At 40.5% G+C, this 23225-nt stretch overlaps 2 protein-coding genes across 13 annotated transcripts in view; both read right to left on the reverse strand.

The window, feature by feature from the left end:
- Nucleotides 1-3553: 3553 nt before the first annotated feature.
- Nucleotides 3554-17045, reverse strand: LOC101478648 (uncharacterized). Of its 3 annotated transcripts, none has more exons than XM_014412657.3 (18): nucleotides 16908-17045; nucleotides 15572-15777; nucleotides 15148-15289; nucleotides 13265-14149; nucleotides 12049-12525; nucleotides 10616-11956; nucleotides 10411-10500; nucleotides 10112-10267; nucleotides 9024-9140; nucleotides 8670-8792; nucleotides 8513-8569; nucleotides 7873-8421; nucleotides 7263-7511; nucleotides 6332-7025; nucleotides 6038-6165; nucleotides 5908-5961; nucleotides 5639-5804; nucleotides 3554-4721 (listed from the first exon to the last, which is right to left on the reverse strand). In XM_014412657.3, exons 2-17 carry the CDS (start codon nucleotides 15742-15744, stop codon nucleotides 5676-5678), a joined length of 5364 nt encoding a protein of 1787 aa, XP_014268143.3. In that variant the 5' UTR covers nucleotides 15745-15777; nucleotides 16908-17045; the 3' UTR covers nucleotides 3554-4721; nucleotides 5639-5675. The 3 variants fall into 3 exon arrangements, with proteins under 3 accessions (XP_014268143.3, XP_014268142.3, XP_014268144.3); XM_014412656.3 differs by having other exon boundaries at nucleotides 6038-6168; XM_014412658.3 differs by lacking the exon at nucleotides 5639-5804 and having other exon boundaries at nucleotides 6038-6168.
- A 350-nt stretch (nucleotides 17046-17395) lies between these two features.
- The window catches only part of jakmip1 (janus kinase and microtubule interacting protein 1), a 28585-nt gene continuing 22755 nt past the window's right edge, over nucleotides 17396-23225 (reverse strand). For 5 of the 10 annotated variants that reach the window (XM_076874110.1, XM_076874122.1, XM_076874106.1 and 2 more), the window contains 10 exons: nucleotides 22352-22450; nucleotides 21429-21530; nucleotides 21262-21315; nucleotides 21115-21180; nucleotides 20370-20438; nucleotides 20095-20172; nucleotides 18947-19156; nucleotides 17800-17865; nucleotides 17580-17656; nucleotides 17398-17484 (listed from right to left, as the gene is read on the reverse strand). In XM_076874110.1, coding sequence (XP_076730225.1) covers nucleotides 17606-17656; nucleotides 17800-17865; nucleotides 18947-19156; nucleotides 20095-20172; nucleotides 20370-20438; nucleotides 21115-21180; nucleotides 21262-21315; nucleotides 21429-21530; nucleotides 22352-22450 — 795 coding nt within the window. In that variant the 3' untranslated portion in view covers nucleotides 17398-17484; nucleotides 17580-17605. Of the gene's footprint in view, nucleotides 17485-17579; nucleotides 17657-17799; nucleotides 17866-18946; nucleotides 19157-20094; nucleotides 20173-20369; nucleotides 20439-21114; nucleotides 21181-21261; nucleotides 21316-21428; nucleotides 21531-22082; nucleotides 22451-23225 lie in introns of those variants that run through there. The other 5 variants (XM_076874135.1, XM_076874130.1, XM_076874140.1 and 2 more) reach the window with 5 other exon arrangements.

Here is a 23225-nt window from a genome sequence, read left to right on the forward strand (position 1 = left end):
TACCTGATAGGCACTGTGGATGATAAAGAAATGGAGAAAATTGAAAGGGAAGTAGAGAGAGAGGCGAGAAGAGAAAAATCTGGCTTGAAGACAGAGTTTCATGATCCACGGCGGCAATAAAGCACCTCAAAATGAACTCAGAAAGGGACCAAATGCTGAAGAAAAGACACCAGGGTAGTAATATACTGCTTATTTGAGAAAATGGTAAAGATGTGACTAGAAAATGAAAATGGTTTGCAAGCAGCTGGGAAGAAATAGAGATGCATAAAGAAAATCAGTAAACAGATCTGAGAGTGCCCACAGGTATGCAAATGACATAATGGAAAAAGCTAAAAGAAAGAGAAGAAATATAAGAGATGGAAGCAGTGAAGTGAAAAGAAAGGAGGAAAAACATGGGACTATGAGGGAGATGAGACAGCAAGAGGAGGTGGAGAAGGGCTGAAAAATGAGTGAGACAAAAAGAGAGGAGATTGCTTTGAACGCTGTAGATCTGTCAGAATTGAATCAGAGGCGGCCAGCTGTAAGCTCTGATAGTGCTTTGCCTCTAAATATACCGGGCTGTGAGATGGACTGATAGGGCAACAACAACAGACACAACAGAAAATAAAGCAGGGTTTTCAACCCATGACTGAAGAGAAATGGGATGCAAAACGCCACGTACGTGTGTCCGCAAAGAATTACCTCTTAGCAGTGTGCGATTTTGTGTGATGACAGTTTTAGAATACGTAAGTGTGTTTGCATAATATGACAATATCCATGCAAGTTCCAGTGTTGCCAACCCACATGCCTGCATTGGCATACCCATTTAACAGGGTTGATATCGCATCCATGTTTGCTGCCGCACGGCAACTCGACTAAACAACCTTAAGCGTCAAGACCCATCTGCCCTGACACAGCAACAGAAGAAACCCTGCTTTTAGAGCTCGTCTTTGGGTGTGAGCAGCAAATGCTGCCCTGGAGGTCTGGAAGTCGACTCCAAACCACCACCCCACACTTTGCCCCGGACACTCAGGGTGTCAGTGGCAGTTATGGAGCGACAACGTCCCCTCTGGGTGAAATTACAACCTCAACACACCATCCCTCCTCTCCTCTTTCTTTTCTTTGGCTCCATTTCCAAGAAACCCCCCTCAAGACATTCTGCTGATGACAACTGCTTGTCAGGATCACAGCACATACACATGCACAGCTTAGGACACACTTATGTACAGACACAGTCCTGCAAAAAGGAAATATCCCCTGCAGAGCTCTCTCTCTCTCACACTCTGACACACATACACACACAAATACACAGAGAAAGCTCCAGATGTGTCTTTAAGCATCACTACAGAATATTCTTGAGCCCAGCTGTCTCTGATATTGACACCCCTGAGACAAGTTGTGCATTCACACTTTTTAATCTGTAGTTCCTCTTTCTTCATCCATCTCTCTCCACCATTCCATCTCTGTAAACCCCATGTTGGCCTCCATGGGAAGAGTCAGTGCTGAGGTGGGCTTCGTTAAGAATGGATCAACAGAGATCTCACGTAAATACGACCATAGGCCCACGCCACTACTCTGAGCCTTTGCATCATGTATGTTGGAGAATATATTAATAATTAAGGTGAGTCTCCCTGGAGAGGGTATGGGCAGCCCTGTGGGTCTAGCCCAGCTTCTTTAATTTAAAGGCAAGTTGTGTAAAAGTATCTGCAATGCAGTTTCCATTTAAGCTCCTTTAGTTGGTGCACTGCAGGACTTCAGGAGACCACATTTGTCTAGGAGTTGAGTCAAAACCAGCCATCTAGGAGGCAACTGCAATGGGACTAACATGCAATACAGAAAATACGCCCCCTAGTATTCTCTGAAGAAAAATGATATCAGCTGAATGATATGAATTCTGTTTTTATGCATGGAAACAAAACCTTCTTGCGTTCTGCAAACTTAAACTGTACACAAGCCCCAATTGCATTTCCACTCACCACTTTCAAATTATCTAAGTTTTATTGTGCTATAATTACTCATTATTGTTATATTGTTCATACACCACACCTGTGTACCTGGCCCTGCACTCTGTGATAGCTTGGGCAGGAAGCAACCACCCCCCAAAACCATCCACACCCTCCCAAGTTTGATAAGCAGTTAAAAATAATTAGGTTTCATACGAAACATCAATATCTAAAACATTTAGGTCTGTAACTAACATTCCTACTTCTTATAGAAAACTGAAAATTGCCTCAACAAGGTTATCACATTTCAAGAAATTCCTAAAATGTGCTTTCCATTCATCTTCCTAACTGCTTATTTAATTCAGGGTGGGTGGAAGGACTCTCTGGACAGGTCAACATTCAATTACAGGGCTAACTGCGAGAAACAGACAACCATTCACACCTACAGCCAATTCAAAAGCACCAGTTAATCTAAAAAGCACGTCTTTGGGAGGAAGCTGGAGTACATGGAGAAGAACATTCAACAATGTCTAGAAATGCCTTCTTCAGTGAATGATATCGAGTTATTCAAAGGTTTTATTAGTGCAGGAATAGCTTGCAGTATTATGGAAAAGTATTTCAGTGTTGTACTAATTTAGACTGGCACGGAGCAGACTGTGTTGTCCATGCTTGCTGTATTGTTAGGTTAAAGACTATAACTTAAAGACTGTAAGTTAAATATGCTCTTTGGTTTCTAGTATTACACTGGATGAGGATGATATAAAATGCAGTTGGCTTAATCAACAATGAAAGCCAGCTGATCATAGTCTGCCCCAAAAAACTCTACTGGGCCTCAAATTATGTGATTTACCTCAAAGTAAGGATAGACCCATTTCCCAAACCCCTTACAACAGGGAAATTAAAAATCAGCGTGTGAAATTAATAAAAAGAAGTATGACCTAAAATGTGAAATAAATATAAAAACACAAGTTTTAAACTTACCCTAGGTAGAAATGTTTTTTAAGTCACTGCTCCATTCACTCAGTGCAAACAAAGACACAGTCCCCCCACCTCCCTTCACCTAGCACTATTTCTGCTGAGCATGAGCGATGACATTCTCAGAGGAGCTTCCAAATCTGCCGACTACAGCAGGTGAATATTTGGCACCTTGCTGCCCCTAAATGCTTCTTCGCTTTTTGGTGTTGTGCCTGGATTGTAATGAACAAGGAAAGCGGTGAGATGTGTCAGGCAACTTCAGCCTTTCTCTGTGTGCACATCAGCATCATCCACTCCATTAAACCTCTGGTGAAAGGTGTCAGATTTATACACACAATCACAGAGTAAGAGCACCTTAGCCAACACAATGATGGTTTCAGTGCCTGCCATCTAGTGTTGACTGCGTGGAAAGATTACTGCACACCCGATCAGTGAAGCTTGCTGTTCTGGAATAATCACATAGCTCCAAAATATCTCTTGTATTAATCCAGTAGGTTTTTTAATGGCTTATTTAATTTAACTGCCAGCCACTAAGGGAGCGTTAAAGACTTCAATTTACCACAGAGAAACTGGAAATTGCTTAATTCAGAGATGTGTCATACCTTTTGAATTCTAAAACCAAAACTGCACATGCACAGACAGACAGAGAGTAAAGATAGACTGCATATAAACATTTATTCTCTGCACAGCTGTAAGGAATCAATGGGAAAACAATATTATCAATTACTGATAGAAAAATACCTTTGCTGCACCATGATCACTCTGCACCCGTACATACAGTTAATAGTAAAAAGAACATAGCGTGTTATAATTTAAAAAAAATAAAATAATGCAAGCGTGCAAACATGACATCTATTAGGTATGAAAGTGTCACTCATACAAAAAGACATACAGTGTGTGGTATATTGGCATATTTTTTTATAATCTCTACAAAAAAATATCAGTGATAATCTCTTCTTTAAAATTTCTTCTTCTAGATTTCAATACTGATTGTGTGCAAATTTTTCAAACTTAAACAACATCTGCCGTCTGTGATTAAAGAAGTCCTGTAGACCTATGAGGAGAAGGAAACAGAGAAGTCTTTGGAGTGAAACATCTTTTCAAATATTTGGCTTCGTGTGTAAAAATCAAGTACTGTGAACTTTGTGTACAAGGTTGTGTCAGCACATTTTACAGTGTGTGTTGCTGTCAAAAAGGCTTTTCAAATACTTCACGTCCCTTTAGGCAGCTGCTCAGGTCCACAGTCCACAGAGACAGTAATATGACAAGCAGTGTGACACATTATCTCCCTGTGTTTAACACAGTGTAAAAGTGCAGCAGAAGCAGACATCCCTTTGTCATTTTTATGTCTTGTTTGACCAGTGTTAGTACATGTTGGTGTCACAGGCAGCGTTTTACAGTATGATTCAGCTTGGCTTCATAAACATTTGCACTTAGCAGTTTTTCATGAGAAAACTGGCAATCGTGTGGACCGGCAAGCACAACGTCTCGCTCGTTTAAGAAGTCCAGCAGATGAGACTGTAAAACAGAAAGGTCCTCCAATGAGGATCGACCTGCTTTTACATGCACATTAACTCTGAGAGCCGAGGCAAGGATCTTACACAGTATTTTGTATGACATCTTTAGTTCATCATTTCGAGGTTTAGTGGCCGACCACAGGTCACCGCATGATCATAGGCTGGCAATAACCGTGTGAGAGGAGTTTTTTCTGATTGGTTGACCTGAGCCTGACGTGGAGCGGTTATCCAGCAGTGTGACTGTGTCTCAGTCGAGGCGGAGGTGAGGGCGCTCCCTCAGAGGCCTGCAGATATAGATGTTTCTGTGCTGAAGGACAGACACACACACACACACACACAGGACACGCAGGACAGAAAGAAATTAGATTATCACAGTACAGTCTTTTTAGTGGTATATTGCGGCAACACGCAGGACACAGGAGAAAATACTTTTAATTGAATTTTGTTGTTCTTCAAATGTGAACGCTGTAACACGATAAAATGAAAATATGTATATACTGCTCAAAAAAAAATTAAAGGAACACTTTTTTATTAGAGTGTATCATCAAGTCAAATTAAACTTCTAGTCAGTTAAGTAGCAGTGGGGCTGTTAATCAGTTTCAGCTGGTGCACTAGAGGCACAACAATGAGGCAGCATCCAAAACAGGAATGGTTTTATAGGTTGAGGTCACTGACGTTTTTCCCTCATCTTTTCTGACTGTTTTTGAGTATTGCATTAAGCTGTGGTCAGTGATGGTCTGGGGAGCCATATCTGGGGAGGGACGCACACACATCTAAAGGCTAAGCAACAGCATCCTGACTGCGATTCCATATCAGGATGAAATCTTTGGACCTATTGTCATATCCTACGCTTGTGCAGTCAGTCCTGGGTTCCCCTGGTGCACAATCATGTCTCATGTGGTGGAAGTATATGAGCAGCTCCTAGAGGATGAAGGAACTGATACCACTGACTTTCCCATGCTCACCTGACCAGCATCCAGTAGAACACCAGACGTGGTCCAGATCATTAGGATCTAGTGTGTTTTCAAAGTGATTTGCTTTCATTTTTTTTTTAGCAGTGTACATAATTATGTTACAAATGCAGCTATAGTGCATAAAACAATCACTAATGGCACAAACTCACTGGGAATCTGCAGTATTTCTACAGAGATTCAAAAAAATATAATAATATACATATTAATATTCAAACCTGGTGAAAACTGGTATAATAATCTTTGGACCAACCTGCTGATCTGAGCATCTCTGTGGCTTCACTGTGGCTTCACTGTGGCTCAGTTCTAACTGAGGTCCGAAACACGGTGTGTACACTATCTGAACTAAGTCCATTAGATCCCAGTGTCTGCACACTGATGTGGACAGGGACACTCAGGTCGATATTTTCAAGAATACACTGCACAGACAGAAACAAGACTTACTTTGTGTGCCCTGCTTTCATTCATACTTTGATTTACTTATTTATCATGACAGGATGGATTTTGTACAGCTGTGGATACCTTGGTGCATGCTGAGCTCATGACAGATTTGTGAAAGTCCCCATCAACATACACCTGAGAGATAACAAGACATAATGAGTACAAGAAAAACACATACAAACGAAGATAATCCTATGTATTGTTTACCTACCCTGTAGCCATACACAAACGTGCCATTACTGCATCCCAGCTCATCAAGTGGTGGTCTCTCCCAGCCAATCATAAGGTTGCTCTGACCCACTGTTTTGATGACTTCAATGGAACGAACCTCGGCTGGAGCTTCTGGAGGGGATTGGACACAGAAAAGTCAAGTACAGTTATGCTCTCTGCTGCTTTTATTATTCCCTAGTTATTACTAAACCACACCAAAACAAACACAGATAGCAGGACTTAATATATCCAGAATTTACTATTAGTTTACTAAACCAAGTGGTATGAACAGTACCTGGCTTTGGTCTTTTTCCTAAACGAGCGGTGAATGTTGTGGCAAACTTGTTCGATCTCTCAGGAGAGCAGTGAGACAGCTGACTGGACTGAGAAACTTCAGGGATAGCACCATCCATTTTAGAAGTCATGTTGAAAGTTGTAACTTCAGGGGCAGTTGATATTTGAGAGGCAGTTGGATCTGAGGAAGTGGCTTTTGGATTAGTAACAGCAGAGTCAAAAGTAGCAACCCTCTGTGGAGAAGCTTTATGCGCGGCATAGGATACATCAGGGATTGCAGTGATTTTCTTTGTAATTTTTGAGGATAATGTTTCATTAGTGCCATTACTTAAAATGGATTTGACATTATTTGCAGCCGGGGTGAAAAAAGTAAAGTTAGAAGAGCTAGAAAGAGCAGATGTGTCCCCTTTAAGGTGATGGTTAGTAAAGATGCTGGGACTGAAGGTTGCATTAACTGATCTAGATGCAACTGCTTCAAAAAGTGTTGGTGACTTGTTAGGGGCAACTGGTTTAGTTGTTACTACTGGAGTGTGTGGAGCTTGGCTCATAGCTGTGGTGACTGTGAGAGAGTTGATCTGCGCGTTATTGAAACTCAAGCTCAGCGTCTTAGTCTGAGAGGCTTTGTTCAGGTCTGCAGGAGCTGACAGTGATGGACTCCTCCTGGGGTCCTGTCCCCTTCCTCTGCTCTTTGGAGCCTTGGGATGGAGACAGATATTAGAATTCATTAGATATATAAGATCTGATTGGATTTGACCTACCTTACTTTACATGGAAATAACTTCTAAGTCAGTGAAACTTCAAAGGACAAATTGTAGATTAGAGTGGCTTTTATTTCATATCAGAAAAAAGCAAAAATCTATATCAACCTTTCCGTATAATTCAGCACTAACCTATATTTTTGTTACTCTATGTTAGAAAACTCCTAAGTGTACCTCAAAGCTGCTCCTCAGGGTCTTCTGTAGCTGTTCGTGGAGGTTAAGGATCTTCTCAGGACTACTCAACCTCCTCTTTGGACTGGCAAAGGAGACAGAGGAGGGAATGGTAGGACTCAACAAGTATCCAGTCACACTGGTGGCACAGAGGGAGGACTTCTCTTTCTTTATCTCCGGATGATGAAACACTAATTTCTCTGGTTGACTGGCTGCTTGGGGCGGTCCACCGGCAGAAGGAGACAGCTGTGCCTGGATCGAGAATAGACTGTCTTAGACTTTCACTGAGTCTACAATTTCTAATGTAAAGTACAGTCTTTGTTTGATAATTTAAGCACTGGCACACTGAGGTCATGTTAGCGTTCCCTAACAAAGAATATTTCAGAGAGTTTTTGCTCTATAAAAATTATCTTTCACTGTAAAAACATAAGACAGACACACTTTTCTGTAAAGCAGTGAAGTGAGAATAAATGCAGGCCTGGCAGAAAACATACAATAAACAACATAACACAGAAATCTGGAACTGAGGCTATGTTATTTTTTTATAAAAAATATTACAAATTAAGGTTTTAAAATAAGCTTTTATTAATTATATTTATTTGCATTGCCTCACCGGCACTGTATCAGTGATTTCTCGCTCATTTGGTGGAAGAGCAGATGACGCTGACGCCTGGACGGTGGCTTGCTCTTGCACTGGTGAGGATGGCACAGATGAGTTGGCGTCTTTCTTTAGCGATCCTGTGAGTACAGGTGTGAATTCACTACCGCAGTCTTGATGATTTCCTGAAGATTCGGTGGAAACTATGGAAATTTCTTTCCCTCTGCCCTCTACTCCAGCTTCAGGTGTGACTCCAGTTTGTTGATGCTTTTTTACAGAGGTGGATACAACCGGGCAGGTCCGATCAGTTATGAATTTACTGGTGCAGCTTTTATATTTTGAACTAAATTCAGGAGTAAACCCACTAGCGTAATCCCAGGTCTTTGTGTTATTTTCCAATGTGAATGCTGCAGTGTACTCCTGCAGAGCGGCATCGCTGAGCAGATGCTCGACCTGCTGTGTGAGGTAGGGGTTCACACAGCCTTGTCTCTGCAAGATCTTCATCATCTGATCTAATAAGCTGTTCCTCTCCTGACACTTCACCACTAGGCAAGACAGCTTGGCCTGTTATTGGACAAAATACCTGACAGTCAGAACGAACCACTAAAATCTGTTGAGCAGAACCTGAACATAAATCTAGTCTTTATTTCCTCACCTTTAAAGGTGGTATATCCAAGTCTGTCTGGCTTTTCCTTTTCAGCAGCGCATCATACTACAAATAAGTAAAATTTTAAACATGACAATTGTTCATTAAGTATAAAGAGAGAACAGTTTATTACTTAAACTTAGATGCAAAACTACAGCTGACCCACCTTAGCTCTGATGTCATTGTAACGTGCCCTGAGTGAGACAAGAACAGTATTAACGTCATCCCTGCTGCCTTGTCCTCTTTTCAGAGCTATATACTCCGAGTTCAGCTCCTCTAGAGCAACAGTCTGTGGGGTTTTACACACACACATCACATCAACACACACACAGACGACTTATGAGTAAAACTGTCTCCAGCCAAGAATTAGAATGTGTCAGTGTATTACAGTCTAGTACAACATATCAGCATCATGATAATGATTTAAGTTTAACGCTAATTTGTTCAACACATACGGCCACTTAGAAGTATTTTATGATGTATAAGAATCCAAATAACAAAGGCATTTTGGCATTCTTACCTTGGCTTTGAGCTGAGCTGTGAGGATGTTATATCGCTCCTCTGTTTGAGCCTTGAGTGACAGCATGTCAGTCTTCTCCCGGAGCAGGCCTGTCAGTTTGTTCTGCAGCTCCTTCACCTGCAGAGACAGCTGCTCTTTAGGTCTAACGCTTAAACTTTGTGTACAAAATTAGCTGAAAGGCCTCAGAGACAAAAAACACACTGAATGATTAAAATTCTTGATGGATTTTCATGTAGTACAGCCACGTCTAAATTATTCAACACCTGCAGTACCTGAACTCTGCTTTTTAATCATTTCACCAATTGGTGGTGAAACCCAATTAAGCTTCTGGGAACTCTAATACAACTATATTTGATTCAACTGTGAAGCAAATATAATTGTTGCATGTGTGGGTTTAAGATGAGTAACAAAGAGGAGGGACAGAGTTCGAGGCAAAGACACACACTTGGAAAAAGGTGCAAAAGAAAGAACAGCTTTTCTTTGAAGGGATGTTTGAAAACAGCAGGTGAGAAAAACGACTATTTCTGTGAAGGACTTAGAAGAAGGGCTAGAAGGAGGCGAGAATAAAAGTATCATCAAAGACTATAAATGAGTAGACTTGAAAGGCAAAGGTGTAAACTTTGGAAACTTCAGCACACTCCAATCTAAACCAAAAAGAACATAAAAGTCGACTCGAATGTGCAAGACAAAATGTAAATAGGACTTTAAAGCTCTGGGGGGTTTTCTTTATGGTGTGATTAAACTCTATTTCTTAAAAATTAAGTCCAGTGTGCCTGTTTTAAGAAGTATAAAGTAAGCCGCTCCTGTTGTGGAGATGCTTCGTGGCTGCAGGAACTGGTAAACTTCACTGTTACTGGTATTTTGTTTTTCTATTGAAGCGCGTAAAATTAAAGCCCTGTGATCAATACGTTTTCCAACAATCCAGTCAACCAATCTTGAAATGTCCTTGGAGACTCAACCAGTTATGTTCGAAAATCAAATCTTCTTACACTAATTATATAAGTTTTGCACTTTTTTAACATGTAGAACATGTTGCAGATTTAGGGGCTGGTATCATTTTGACTGTATCTGTAAATCTAGTTGAATACCTGGGTTGTGAGGTTGTAATTTTCCTTCTTGATTTCTTCCATCTGATTTTCAACATCTGTGAGCTTCATCGCGTTTTCAGCTGCTTGGCTCGCCTTTCTCTCCACCTCCTCCCTCCTCGTTTCTGAATGACGCAGTTCACCCTGAAGCCTCTTGATCTGAAGATATATACAAAATGAGGAAAGTGTGGTTTTGAAACATATATTATGGCTCTCTAAGAAAATAATATGATGACAAGAAGGATGAAAAAATCTGCATAATACAATTTTTCTAAACTAATAACAAACTCGCTTAAACCCACCTCTGCACGGCTCTTGTCCATTTCCTCCTGTGACTTCTTTAGCTCTGCTCCCAAAGTTTTAATATCTCTCATCAGATCATTTTCTTCCTGCTATAAATCAAAAAATTTGATGCCTCAAAAATCATGCCATGATACTAAAAGGATATTCTGTAAACTGACACAACAGGCCCTGACATCATGCACAAATGCACTCCATTCTCAATACCTGTATTAAGTTTCCACCATGGTTATTAGTCTGGCATCTTTGTGTAGCATAATCTGCAGTCTCAGCAGGAATCTCACTCTTCTTCGTCAAACCAGCGCTGCTTGAGTTCAACATCTGCTGCTTTTGATTCCTCTCCTCTGTTTGTTTTTGGATGCTGAGACCTTGTAGGCTGTCTCTTTCCTCCCTAAGGTCTTGAATTACCTGCATTATCTGCTCTTCTGCTTGTTTCAAACAACGGACTGAATATTCAGTTCTTCTTTTTTCTTCCTCCAAGCTGCTTACTGACTTCATCAACCTGTCGTGTTCTTCCTTTAAACTGTGAGATATTTGCTCCTGGTCTCTCTTTTCCTTCAGACACTTAAGAGAATCGGTTAGTTTGTCTCTCTCTTGTTTCAGATACAGCACTGTCTGGCTTAACTGGTCTCTTTCTGTCTGTAAACTCTGCAGTGACTTCATTATTTCCTCTCGCTCTTCTTTTCCACTTGAGAGAAATTCTAATATTGCCCCTTTATCTCTTTCAAGTGCAGATAAAGACTTGGTTAGCTGCTCTTTCTCCTCTTTTTGGCCGTTTATGGACCTTTTAAAGTGTTCTCTTTCATCTCTCAGCCCACAGACTGCCCTGCTCAGCTGCTCTTTCTCTTGTTTAAGGTCAGCCAGAGCTTTAGAGATGTGGTCTTTTTCCTCCTTCAGTCCCCATACTGTCCGAGTTAATTGCTGTTTCTCTTCTGTCTGTACTTGGACTGACAGAGCTACTTCTCTTTGCTGCTCTCTGAGTGAATTTATGGATTTAGTCAATTCTTCTTGGTCTGTTTTGAGGTTCTGGACTGAATTGGTCAGCTGGGCTGCTTCATCTTTTTGTGAATCAAGATGAAGATGATTTTTTTGTGAGCTGCTTTTTAGTAAATCACAGAGATTATTATGCTGACTACCAGATACTGATCCTGTTTTCGTAGAGTCAGTTTCTTGATTGAACATCAAATGTGAAGCTTCTTCTCCTTGGACTAACTTCTGCTGCAGATCCATGATGGTGTTCAGATCATCCTCAGTCTTCTTGGTGAGTTCTGAGATCAAACACCCCTGTTCCCGGTTCTCCTGCTCCAGCCTGACCTGATCCTCTTCTAGCTGGGAGATACGCTCCATCAGTTGGGTTTGCTGCTTTGTGATGTCATCCTCTTTGCGCTCAATGTGAGCCAAAAGCTCCTGGATCCTCTCTGCCAATGCCCCGTTTTCCTGATTCAGGCTTTGGATAAGATCATCCTGGGCAAGAGCAAGAATGTTGCCATCTTGGGTAGGAGATGACCTGGGTTGATCATTCCCACCATAAGTAGAGGGTGTGTTAATCTGTACAGAGATACAGAGTTTGATCAGTGATATACTGGATGTCTTTGGTGGAAAATAAAAATGATAAGACTACTAAACCACGTGTAAAATACCTTTTCTGCTGAAGACCTCTGCTCAGTCTCTGCCTCTAGTTCCTCTGCTTGCTTCCTGAGTTGTAACTTCAGCTGAGCATTTTCCTCAGCTATCTCCTTTAGCTGACTCTGTGTGTGCTGCAGAGCAACCTTCAGGTTGTCACGTTGCTCCTGAAGAGCTTTAAGATCTCTATCTAGCCCCAAGCTCCTGTAAGCTTCCCTCAGGGCATCAGATTCCTCACTGGGGCTCTCTTCTACGTTTAAGTTCCCTTCAGAGCACCAGCTTCCAAGTTTAAACTCATCTATTGATTCTGTAGTCAAGGAAAGTGACTTGAAGTTGGCACTGGATTCAGACCCGTAGTGAAACAGGTTTACAGGATGACCTTTAGTTGGCATTTTTGATTTAACTGCTGAGGAATAATGCTCTGTGCTGCTCTGTGTGCTCTCTGCTGTCGCCTGGTGGTGAACAAGTGGAACCTCTGATGAATAAGGCTGCACCTGCACAAAAATCACAATTTTAAAATATTTGACAAAGTCGATAGAATAACAACAATTCTTATAACAAAGAATTGTAAAGTTCCTATGCTTCCTTCAACTATGGGAAATACTGATAATTTTCACACTGCAAAACATTTTAATTAATTAACAATTAACACTGGTAGCCTAAGTTCACAAATAGGTGATAATAAGTGAATACATTAAAAACAGCTGTTTGTCTCCAAACCGGCATCAGTAAGTCGTATATGTTCTGATATTTAGATATCAGTAGTGTCCTGAACTCCTGATGTCCCAGAAGTAAATACTTGGGAGGACTCTCTTATTGTACTTTGTACTTAAAACTTTAAAGGAACTTGAAATATGGAACTTCTCCTGCTGTAATCAAGCTTTATTTTCAGAGAGCACAGTCAGACTACCTAATTAAGTTATTATTATAGTAGTATATTATAGATAGATAGATAGATAGATAGATAGATAGATAGATAGATAGATAGATAGATAGATAGATAGATAGATAGATAGATAGATAGATAGATAGATAGATAGATACATAGATAGATACATAGATACATAGATAAAACATTCATATAATATTAATAATATTAAATATTAATATTAATAGTACCCCGCCTCCCGCCCTATGACAGCTGGGATAGGCTCCAGCGTCCCCCGCGACCCTGAAAAGGAGAAGCGGAAGCAAATGGATGGATGGATGGAATATTAATTGGATCCTACAAACCTCTCCTGAGCAAGCCACTGATGGCTGTCCCGTGGCAGTGGAATATGAGAAAATGTTGGCAGTCCCAGAATTAACAGCCAGACTGGAGTTGGGTGTGCTGGTCTCAGGACCCAGGCATGCGGATGATTGGCTTGGTATGTGGTTAGCCGAATCCCTGAGGACCTGCTGCAGTCTTAGGTTCTCCTCTCTCAGGTGTTCAAGCTCCTCCAATAGCGAGTTCTCAGATAGTTTCAGCTGATGGATCTCTGACTTCATCTCATCCACGCTGCAGCTGAGGAAGTGGTTGCTCTCCTGGGCCTCCTGGAGCTGCTCCATTAGTCTCTTCCTCTCAGTCATCCTCTCCTCCTCTCTCTCCAGCAGTACTCTGAGATCCTCCTGCAGGCTGACAATGAATCCTTGTAACCTTGCCTCATTTGAGGACTGTTTTGTGTCACTGTTTCTTCCTCCTCCTATGCTGTTCTCTGCTTTTCCCTCATCGCCCTTTCGCCTTTCTTCTCTCTCAGTTCCAACACTTGGCTGCCATTTCTTTCGCCTCTCTTCCTTGGTCTCCTCTTCTCCTTCGCCCTCTCCCCTCATGGAAGATAGTCTGTCTTGTTCTTCCAAGCACTGCACAGTACCACCAGTGATTCGGACTGCTCTGATAGTTGTCATACCAGTGGCGGCACTCACAGTCATGTCAAGTAGCTGCTTTTCTAAAGTGTAGATGCGATTCTGCAGGCTCTGCTCTCTCTCCCAGGCCAGGCTGAGCTTGTGTTGGAGTTGGGTTTTAAAGTTTTCAAAATACTGGGCCTGTCGACTCATCTCTCCCTCTTTGGCCTTCAGTTGCCTCTGACAACGCTGCAGTCGCTCCCTCCACACTCGCTCCTCTCGCTCCTTCTCCTGAGTCTGAGAGAGACAGAGAACAGAATCTTGCTTGATAACATGTTCTACAAGCCTAGTTTGTGTGCTAGTATTTGTAGTAGTAACAGTCTTAGCTGTATATGATATCTATAAGACATATATCATCAGCTGTATTTGTTTTACTGTACAGTGGCAAACTAACTACTTTAAATAAGTTTCCATCATTCAAACTTCTTAAAGATACCTAAAAGATATGTAATCTCAACAAAGATGATAAAAAAACTCTATGCTCACTATCACACTAGCATGTTGTTGTTGTTGCTTTTTTAATTTAACCTTTATTTGACCAGGAAAAGAATAGAAATCTCGTTTACAAGAATGTCCTGGCCACAAAAGAGAGCAGTACAATCATACACTTCATACACCAGACAGGCAATAGAAATAAAACACAGACGCAACCAAAAATGATAAACTTCAGTGTCAATAAAAATGAATACCTTAGTGATAGTAACCGTCTAATAGGAGCTGCAAATTTGAATGCTCTTTTTCCAAATTCAGTGCAAATGTTTGGTATAGACAAAATGAATGAATCTTGGGACCTAAGACAATAACCTCTACACTTTTTTGACTCTTTTTGAATGTGTAGGTAAAAAAAAACCCAGTATATAACAGTGGCTGAGTCATGTAGTATGTATCTGTTTTGGCCAAATAAATGCATAAAAATGGCCTGTAAGTGAATTTATGTGACTACTCAAGGTATGTATAAAGTATATAAAGTGTGCTACTTGCAAAATATATTATAACAGTAAAAGTGTTAAACTATTAACAATCCAGCCTTTAAAACTTTGCATTTAATGGGAATTCATTATTTTTATAGGTAAAATCTGATATTATTTTGTCCATCCCAGTAAACTGCACAAGCCTCTCATTCATATCTGAAGTACATATTACTCCCATCTTCTAAAACTTGCATATTCAAAGCTGTAAATGTATTTTATATTTTCTACATCAGTGACCCACTGAATCTCTCAGACAGCACTCACCATGGTCCTGACCTCCTCCCTGAGCATGTGGAGTCTCTGGTCCAGCCTCTGGGAGTGATGCATGTTGGGGAACTGAGAGGCAGACGCTAGCTGATATAGCTCCAGCAGGAGGCTCCTCTCTGACGTCTCCAACTCTCTGATCCTTATCAAATAGCAAAACAAGATCGCATTACATCATCTTAACACCGTATAATATCATATAAATGAGCTTTTAAACGTTAAACTGTCTCTGATTAAAAAAAAATTGATTCAGTTTTATCTCCTAACATGGCAGTAGATGCAGTGAGTAGTTTTCAGAGGTGCACTCTCAAGCTTGCATGCAGTGCAGTCAGGTGTGTGTGATACGTGATATTATGTTGGCCAAAAGTGAGCGTACAGTAGCAGATGTGTGTGTCACTGGATCCCCTCTCACCCAGTCTCTCACCTGTTCCTCAGGTAGCTCTCAGGCTGGATGGCTGAAACCGCTCTCTGCTCCAAGTCCTCCACTCGATCACACAGCACACGCAGGTCCACATCAGCTCCTACAGAGTCCTTTACCATGGCAACTGAAGTGCATCCGGTACCTGCTGAGTCTGACGAGGTCATGTGATCCTCCATTGGGTCAGCTTATTCCCACTAAGTTAATTTCACCTGCAGTACAAGAACTGCCGGTGTCAAACTCAATTCTTAAAAAAACTAAAACTCATACACGTTTTCATACATTCATTTTGGCAGCTTGTATGTTTCCAGTTAACAACTCTGTCACATTTGTACAGACTATAACTAAGACAAACACAGACACACACAATAAAGATACATGCACTTAAAATACAGTCATGTATTATTCACACTGTCAACAGCCTGGAAGCAAGTTGTTGGACACACAATAATCTATCAGGTTACGCCTCCTTCTAATCATCCACTCCCATCCTGCACCTCCTACTGTACCACACTGGACAAACATACAAAAGTTTTATGTCATACAATCACTTCAGTTCAACAGTTTGTGTCTGCACTGATGATTGCTCCTGGACATAGTGTGCGTTGAGTAATATCGTTGATTGAATATTGTTTGAAGATATATACAAAAAAAACGTGAACCTAAACATTTCGAGGGACGGTCCACTCCAAAAATTAAACAAGCACCAATTTTTCTCTTTTGTTTGTAGTGTTTTTTATTTACCTATTGTTTTGCTCTGAGTTATCCTGGCTTGGAAGTATCAGCTATGGAGATTCGTGGCACCTCTTAAATATGATGGAAACAGAGGTTTTGTGGTAAAAAAGTACATTTGCTAAATATCTCTTTTGCAGAAATCATGATTGCAATGCTAAAAAGACATCCACAAACCAGATTCATATTGAAAGACTGTTTCCTTAATACCAAAAAGGAGGTGCAGAAAGATGCATGCAACTACCAGTGACACGAGGTGTCTGCTTATAGCACCGTGACAGGATGTAAGCATTAACGGTGTCCCACTCAGCTGAACCGTTATGGTAGCTATTTGCATGCCACTTCCACCTGGCAGTGTATTAGTTTAGCTGAAAAAAGAGTTCCTACTTGAAACTATTCACGAAAAGGTTTTTGAGATTTCTGGCAATCAAGTGTGGCAAATGTGTAACAGTGCAATTACATAAATCAGTGGTAGTGTTATTAGAAATTCAATCATTTACAGATTTCTTGTAATCTAAAAATAGACAAAGTCACAAAACCTTAATCGAAGCCATCCTTGGTGACAAATTTGCAAAGGAGTATTTATGAAAGGTGAAGTGAAACAACAAACCTGTTTTTGCGTTTTCACCGTTCGTTCCTTTTCAGTGCGTCAAGAAACCTCCAAATAGTTCAGCTCCTGCTCAGCGAACTTAGACGCACTGCTGTTTCCTTAGAAACGGCACAGACGTTGGACTTTGCCAAAATCCTCCATATCCAGTTGGCGCTCAGCTTGTTCACCCTGTCAGTCAGCCTTGTGCTTTCATTCTTCTTCTCCTCTCTCCATTTGTCCCCTTCCATTGTCCTGCTTGGCATTCCTTCAGCTGAGGCTGTGGCTCTTCTTGCGTTTGTAAATCGTCTGATTCAGATTTTTCCCTCGTTAAATCAAAGTGTTTGCTTTACAGAGGAGTTGGGGTTTTATGTTCCAGGTCCAGGGATCACTATAACAGATGTTACTTATAAATAAATCTCACTTTCTTCTCATGTATATCTGGTTATTTATTAAATTTTCAAATATGTTTGCATTCCAGTCTTCTGCAAAAGTGCACATTTATCAAAAAGGCCATAAGGTTTAGTTGAACTGTCTACAAATGCATAAAAAACAATTAGGTTTTATCTCATCTTCGCTCGCCACCACAGCACCTTAACACCTAAGAAAAAGAAAAGAAAATTTGAACTCTTTCCTAAGAATTATTGGCAGGCATCAAAACTGTGCCGAATTCTAGTATTATACAGTTACTTCTACCTGATGTGGGTCCATGGGCATTTTCATTAAGGCCAAAGAATAAATGCTAAAGAGAAAAATAAAAAGAGGAACAAAAACTAAAGGAACACAAGAGGTTTAATCAACAGGTGAGGAAAGAGAGAGAAGAAAAAAGTGACAAAAAGTTTAGAAAACACCACCGCACAGAAGATGTCATTGATACCTTGCACTAATAAAAAACAAGTCAAATTTGAGTGTGTACCTTTTCCTCTATTTCCTTTATTTGTCTCTTTTGCAAGTCAATCCTGTCCTCCAGCTCTCTTATTCTCTGCAACAAAAAGACAGAAGTGGTTAGCTCGTGGCCACGCGAAACACATCTGATTGATTCTGACACAATCATTTCCTCAGGTGCAACAACATTTCATTTCATTTCTTTATTTATTTCACACATGGTTCAACAGTTAAGTTAGGCTGCTATCAATCTATTCCTGCAGACACTCCAAATAGTCTTCTGACTTTCCCATCATGCCATACTGTCTCCATGGCAGCTGTTGGAATGAGCTGCCATGGCAACTGAAGAGCAGATTTAACAGTGACACTGTTTGAGACTTAAAAGCTGAGTGGCTTCATCAGTGACTCGGTTCTTTGTTCCTAACATATTAGTTTAAATAGCTTTCCACTGTGAGTGCTCACTATACAGTACATAAATACAACTGAGGCAGGCAGGCATATTTTAAAACAAATACATGACATTTTGAAGTTAATATCTTGTGCAGCAAATCAAATTGAGGTTGAGGTGAATGCTCCAGTTAAATATCACTTCTTAACTACAGAGAAATTGGAACGAGTGTTAATAAAAGCCACACTGTGGGGACTTTTTAAGTGAGCATAATTCTCAGAGTTATTATTGTAAAATATATCACAAATTAAATCAGATGCATTTCTCGGACCTGCAAACATGTTGATTTCTAATCGGTTCAGTAGTTTGAGCATATTAATTAGTAGATACATTAAAAATGTGCAGTAAGTACGGTTAGAGGATATTTTGTTAGTGAGTTAGAGTACATGTAGTGTCATGTAGTCAATGGATAACACAATGCCAAAAGCCATGGGTGTAAAGTATCGAAAGGGCTGCTGAGTGGAGGGATACTGAAGGTGTCAGGGTATTCAGATCACAATGAAACACACAAACACTCACACAAATCCAAGGTCATTCTGTCTCATCTTTCCACTCACCCACTTTTACATATGCACTTACAGATAGAGTTACAGGTAGCACGTACAGGGATACTGCATCTTTTTCAAAGCACCAGAGATCTGGTGGGGTTAAAAGTTCCAGACAGGTACCAGGGGTCAGATTCAGGGAGGGCAGGACTCAACAACCTGACTGGGTTTGTTTTGAGCCTTACCTGCTGGGCCTGCTGTAGGAGCTCCATGCGCTCCTGTAAGATTTGACTGTCATACTGCCGGCTCTGCCGGAGAATCTGACGCCGCAGCTTGTCCACGGCTAGCCTCAGCTCCTCCCTCTGCCTGTCTGTCAGCGACTCAGCCACCGCCTGGCATGCCGGCTGCTCCTGCTGCAGAGCGCTATACAGCGTGGCCTCCAACTCCTCGATCCTCTGCACAGCCAGCCACATATACACGCATACATGTATACACCCACACACACACACACACACAGACGTGCACATGCACATGCAGGAACACACACAGGCATGCACAAGCACAAACAAGGGAATACACATATGCACACAAACACACAGACACATACACACAACACTGTGACCATGGCAGATATGGGGAACACTTTTCCACTTTACATTGAGGGCTATTCAACCTTGGTTTTTACATGGTCACTTGATTTGGTTAACAACACAAACTGTGCTTTTCTTTACACATTGTTCAAACAACAAATTCCAAGTAAGAACCAAGATCAGCCCAACGCAATATCAAGTGGGACTATAAACACAAAGCAACACCAAAACTGACCAAGTAAAATGGTTAGAATTATATGGCGAATGATCTAAGTGTTAACTTCTGTTATCTGGCTACAGTCTAGTTAAATCAGTGGAAGTGGAGAATGCTTTAAGATTCATGCTTTAAAAATATATAATTAAAACCTTATTATTAAACTCACTCTTTTAACTTTCTCCTGAGCAACTTTAAATAGGATATTCATAAATGAATCATATCATACTTTCTCAAATCAAGAGAGAGTAAATCTGATCGAGGTTTAGGTCATAAACAAGTGGCCACGTATCCCGGCCAACTGAGTGGCTAAGATTATTAAAATAATTTAGACTTCAGTGGTAAAAGATGCAGTATCCCAACACAATGTAGCAAATTTTACCTTGATGGAGCATGTTGCATTTGTGATGGTTAACAGGGTCCTAGATGTTTATCTCATGCTGAAATGATAATGCTGCACCCCTGCATTCCTGAATTACTTTATCATCAGCCATTGTAAGTAAAAATATACACAATGGTAAGCAGTAGATATGTCTGTGTTCATATGCAGGTAAAAGCACGCTGTGTATTATTGCTCCAAGCTTCGTACCATGTAGGCTTGGTCCAAGGCCTGCTTCCTGTAGTCCAACTCCTCCTCAAGGAATCCTTTCTGCTTACTAAACAGCTCCTGCAATAAGATGTTATAATCTATAATGCAGGGCTTGGTAGAAGGTAGCATGTTGTACATAGTAGTATAGTTATAATTACGTATTAGTCTTGATAAGTTCTTTGACATAATAACAACAGGAGACTATAATATTAACACGTTGCTTTGAATATGTTGTAGAAAGCTGAATTTTATGCATTTGTAGATAACTTTCTCACCTTGTCATTTTCCAAGTCGATCATCTTCTGCGTGAGGGCAGCCTCAGTGCTGTCTATCTGCTTCAACCACTGCAGATGAAGACACAGAAAGGTGTGGGATTCACATTTTGCTTCTATAAGATTAATCTAAATTAAACAAAAAATGAGTTAAATGAAATCCGTCTTTATCTTCTTCTTTTGCCTCTCTCACCCCTTCTCTAGCATCTTCTTCTGTTGCACTGAGCTTCTGCATATCCTCCTTTACCACCTCCATGACTCTTCTATGTGGTCATTCTCATTTATTTCGTGCCTGGCAGCTCGATCTTTATCATCCTTTTGTCCAATATATCAATCTGCACATGTCCAAACCAACTCAAGTTTGCCACTCTTACGGTGTCTTCCAATCATACATCATAGCAGAGCTCACAACAGTCTGTTTTACTCTTGCTGCTATTCTTCTCTCACAAATCACCCCTGACACTCAACTCCACCCACAACACCCTATCTGCACTCTCTCCTTCACCTTGTGCACTGTCCATTGCTCGGGATGTTTAACCCAGCCAAGGGGTGTGGCACAAACCAATGTACTCTTAGTGCCAGCCCCATGCCTGGATAAACGGGGAGGGTTGCATCAGTGAGGGCATCCAGCATTAAATCCTTGCTATATCAAATATGCAGGCTTGAATGAAATGGCTTTGCTGTGGTAACAGGGTGTTATAGCAATGTTTGTCCACTGTGTGTCAGAAAAGAGAAACTTTCCACTCACCTTTTCACAGAGTGAGATCACAGTCCCTGCTTGGATCACAGCCACCTGCTCTTCATTTCTGAGATTCTTTAGAAAATACAACATTGACAAAGACTCATTAGAAATTTTAAGACTAAAGTGATTTTTTTACAGTGGGTTCGAACTCACCCCATTATCTCCCAGAATATCCAACTTCTTCATCAGTTCAGGAATGATTACATCCTGCAAAAACCCCCAAACTAAATCATCAAGGCTGTTATATTAACTGTGCAGGTACTCAAGAAAGCATTTAGAAGAAAGGTTCTAGTTTGTTTGTTTTTTACTAGTGCATTCACCTTGACTCCCTCCTGGTGGCAGTAGACTTGCAGGGCACTGCTACTGTTCTCAGGGAACGCAGACATGTGGAGATTGAGGGCAGGTGATCTGCGTTCCCTTTCCTATGTATGCAAACAATGTGTTAATATTCACACATAATGTCAGCTATGCAATTATTCATTGTACCACGGGCAGTTCTGATCAACAAAAAGAAAAATAAATGGTGGTGTAAGTCAATGACACTATGCAAAATGGCAGGGAATGAGGGATTTACTTACATGACAATGACAACATGATCAGGATCTGCCAAAGGAGGGCGGTGAAAACCGATGGAAAAGGGGTCAAAGAAACCAAGCCAACAGAATAACATGCTGAAACTCTAAATTAAGCCAGTGACGTGTCATTTCCCAACATTGAGATACAACTGCTATTTAAACTGATGGAGAGTGGACTCCATCAGGGTGATGGGACTTTAGAAATAAAAAATATCATCTTAATAGTATGGTATGCAAATTCTTATTTTTTTTAAAAAAGGAAACAAAAGCATAATTCCATGGGATCCGTCCTCATTTTGTTCATATACATCAACTTTCAAATTGTGAAAAATACAACAACAGAAAATTGGGATATGCATGCAAAAATGAGACAAAATGAAGAAAAATGGGAGTGGATGGTGAACTTAAATATATTTTTATTTACTTAAAAATTATATTCTTGACAAAACATTTCTTCATTGACAAAAATATTCAATTTCAGTAAAGGGTAAAGTACACAGCTGCCATGCAAAACAAGGAAACACAGATGCATACAGTGAAGAACTGAGCAGTGTGTTTAAGGCTATGTCTGTCTGTCTGATGAGTCACTGTATATAGGTCTTGCGTCTGGAGCTGAGATTGTTGTTGTCACCTCCTGGTGACAGTATGATGTTGGCACAGTCTCTTACTTCCAGTTCAAGGACTCTGAATTCCAGCAGCTCATTTTGGTCCCGAGCATCCTGAACCTCAGCCTGCAGCCGGGACTCCGCCTGCTGCAGCGCACTCATCTGCAAACACAACAGATTCGTTACACATACTAAACACTATGAAATGTTTCAAAGTCTTGTTTGTAAATATTGAGGACAGTGTCCAAGATGCCAAAAGTCTGTTCACCGTGCACAATATGTAATAGACTGTATAAAGAAGATGGACAAAGCCACTCTAGCTGCAATGCTTTGTCAGTTTCTTGCAATTTTGAAACCATATATAAAAATTGTGAGTGAATCTGACTGTGAAACTGAGAGACACTGCACACTTGTACTGGCATCAATCAAATAGGCCCACTCTTACAAATAATATGTTTGAGGCTTCTTTTTTATTTTAATGTGGGCCAAAGTTTTGCAAAAGAACATAATTTTATATTAAAATAATTACCTAGTGATTAAGTCCATAACATCATCTGGAAATTGTTAACTTAGATCACTGATCAAGGGAGCTGAGGGTTATTTCCAATCGACTTCTATAAAGCCTGACTTGTTTTTTGAGCCAAAGGATCTGCCCCCTCCTGGCCATTAGACAGAATGCAGACTTAAGGAACTGCATTGACTTTGCTTTCTGTGTCTATAACTACAAACTTTACAGCACATCTTTACAGCTGTTACTCTCGTGCATACATTTTAAATTGTGTATTTACTTTTAGTTATCTTATAAATGTTATCAATTTTTTAATCAACTGAGAGTTACATAGATAATTATCTTTTAAACAGCTACATTAACTAACTCTGTCACTATTTTCTCAGTAAAAGTTTTTATTCTGCTTATGTTTATACAAAATATAACGTT

This window comes from Maylandia zebra, linkage group LG2, assembly GCF_041146795.1.
Source record: "Maylandia zebra isolate NMK-2024a linkage group LG2, Mzebra_GT3a, whole genome shotgun sequence".
Classification (NCBI taxonomy): Eukaryota; Metazoa; Chordata; class Actinopteri; order Cichliformes; family Cichlidae; genus Maylandia; species Maylandia zebra.

Coding starts and splice junctions, on each gene's coding strand:
- LOC101478648 (XM_014412656.3), bottom strand. CDS start 15,744: ATGGAGGATCACATGACCTCGTCAGACTCAGCAGGTACCGGATGCACT. Junction 14,150..15,147: donor GGGAGGAGGTCAGGACCATG/GTGAGTGCTGTC, acceptor TGTCTCTCTCAG/ACTCAGGAGAAGGAGCGAGA. Junction 11,957..12,048: donor AGAGGTCTTCAGCAGAAAAG/GTATTTTACACG, acceptor ATCTCTGTACAG/ATTAACACACCCTCTACTTA.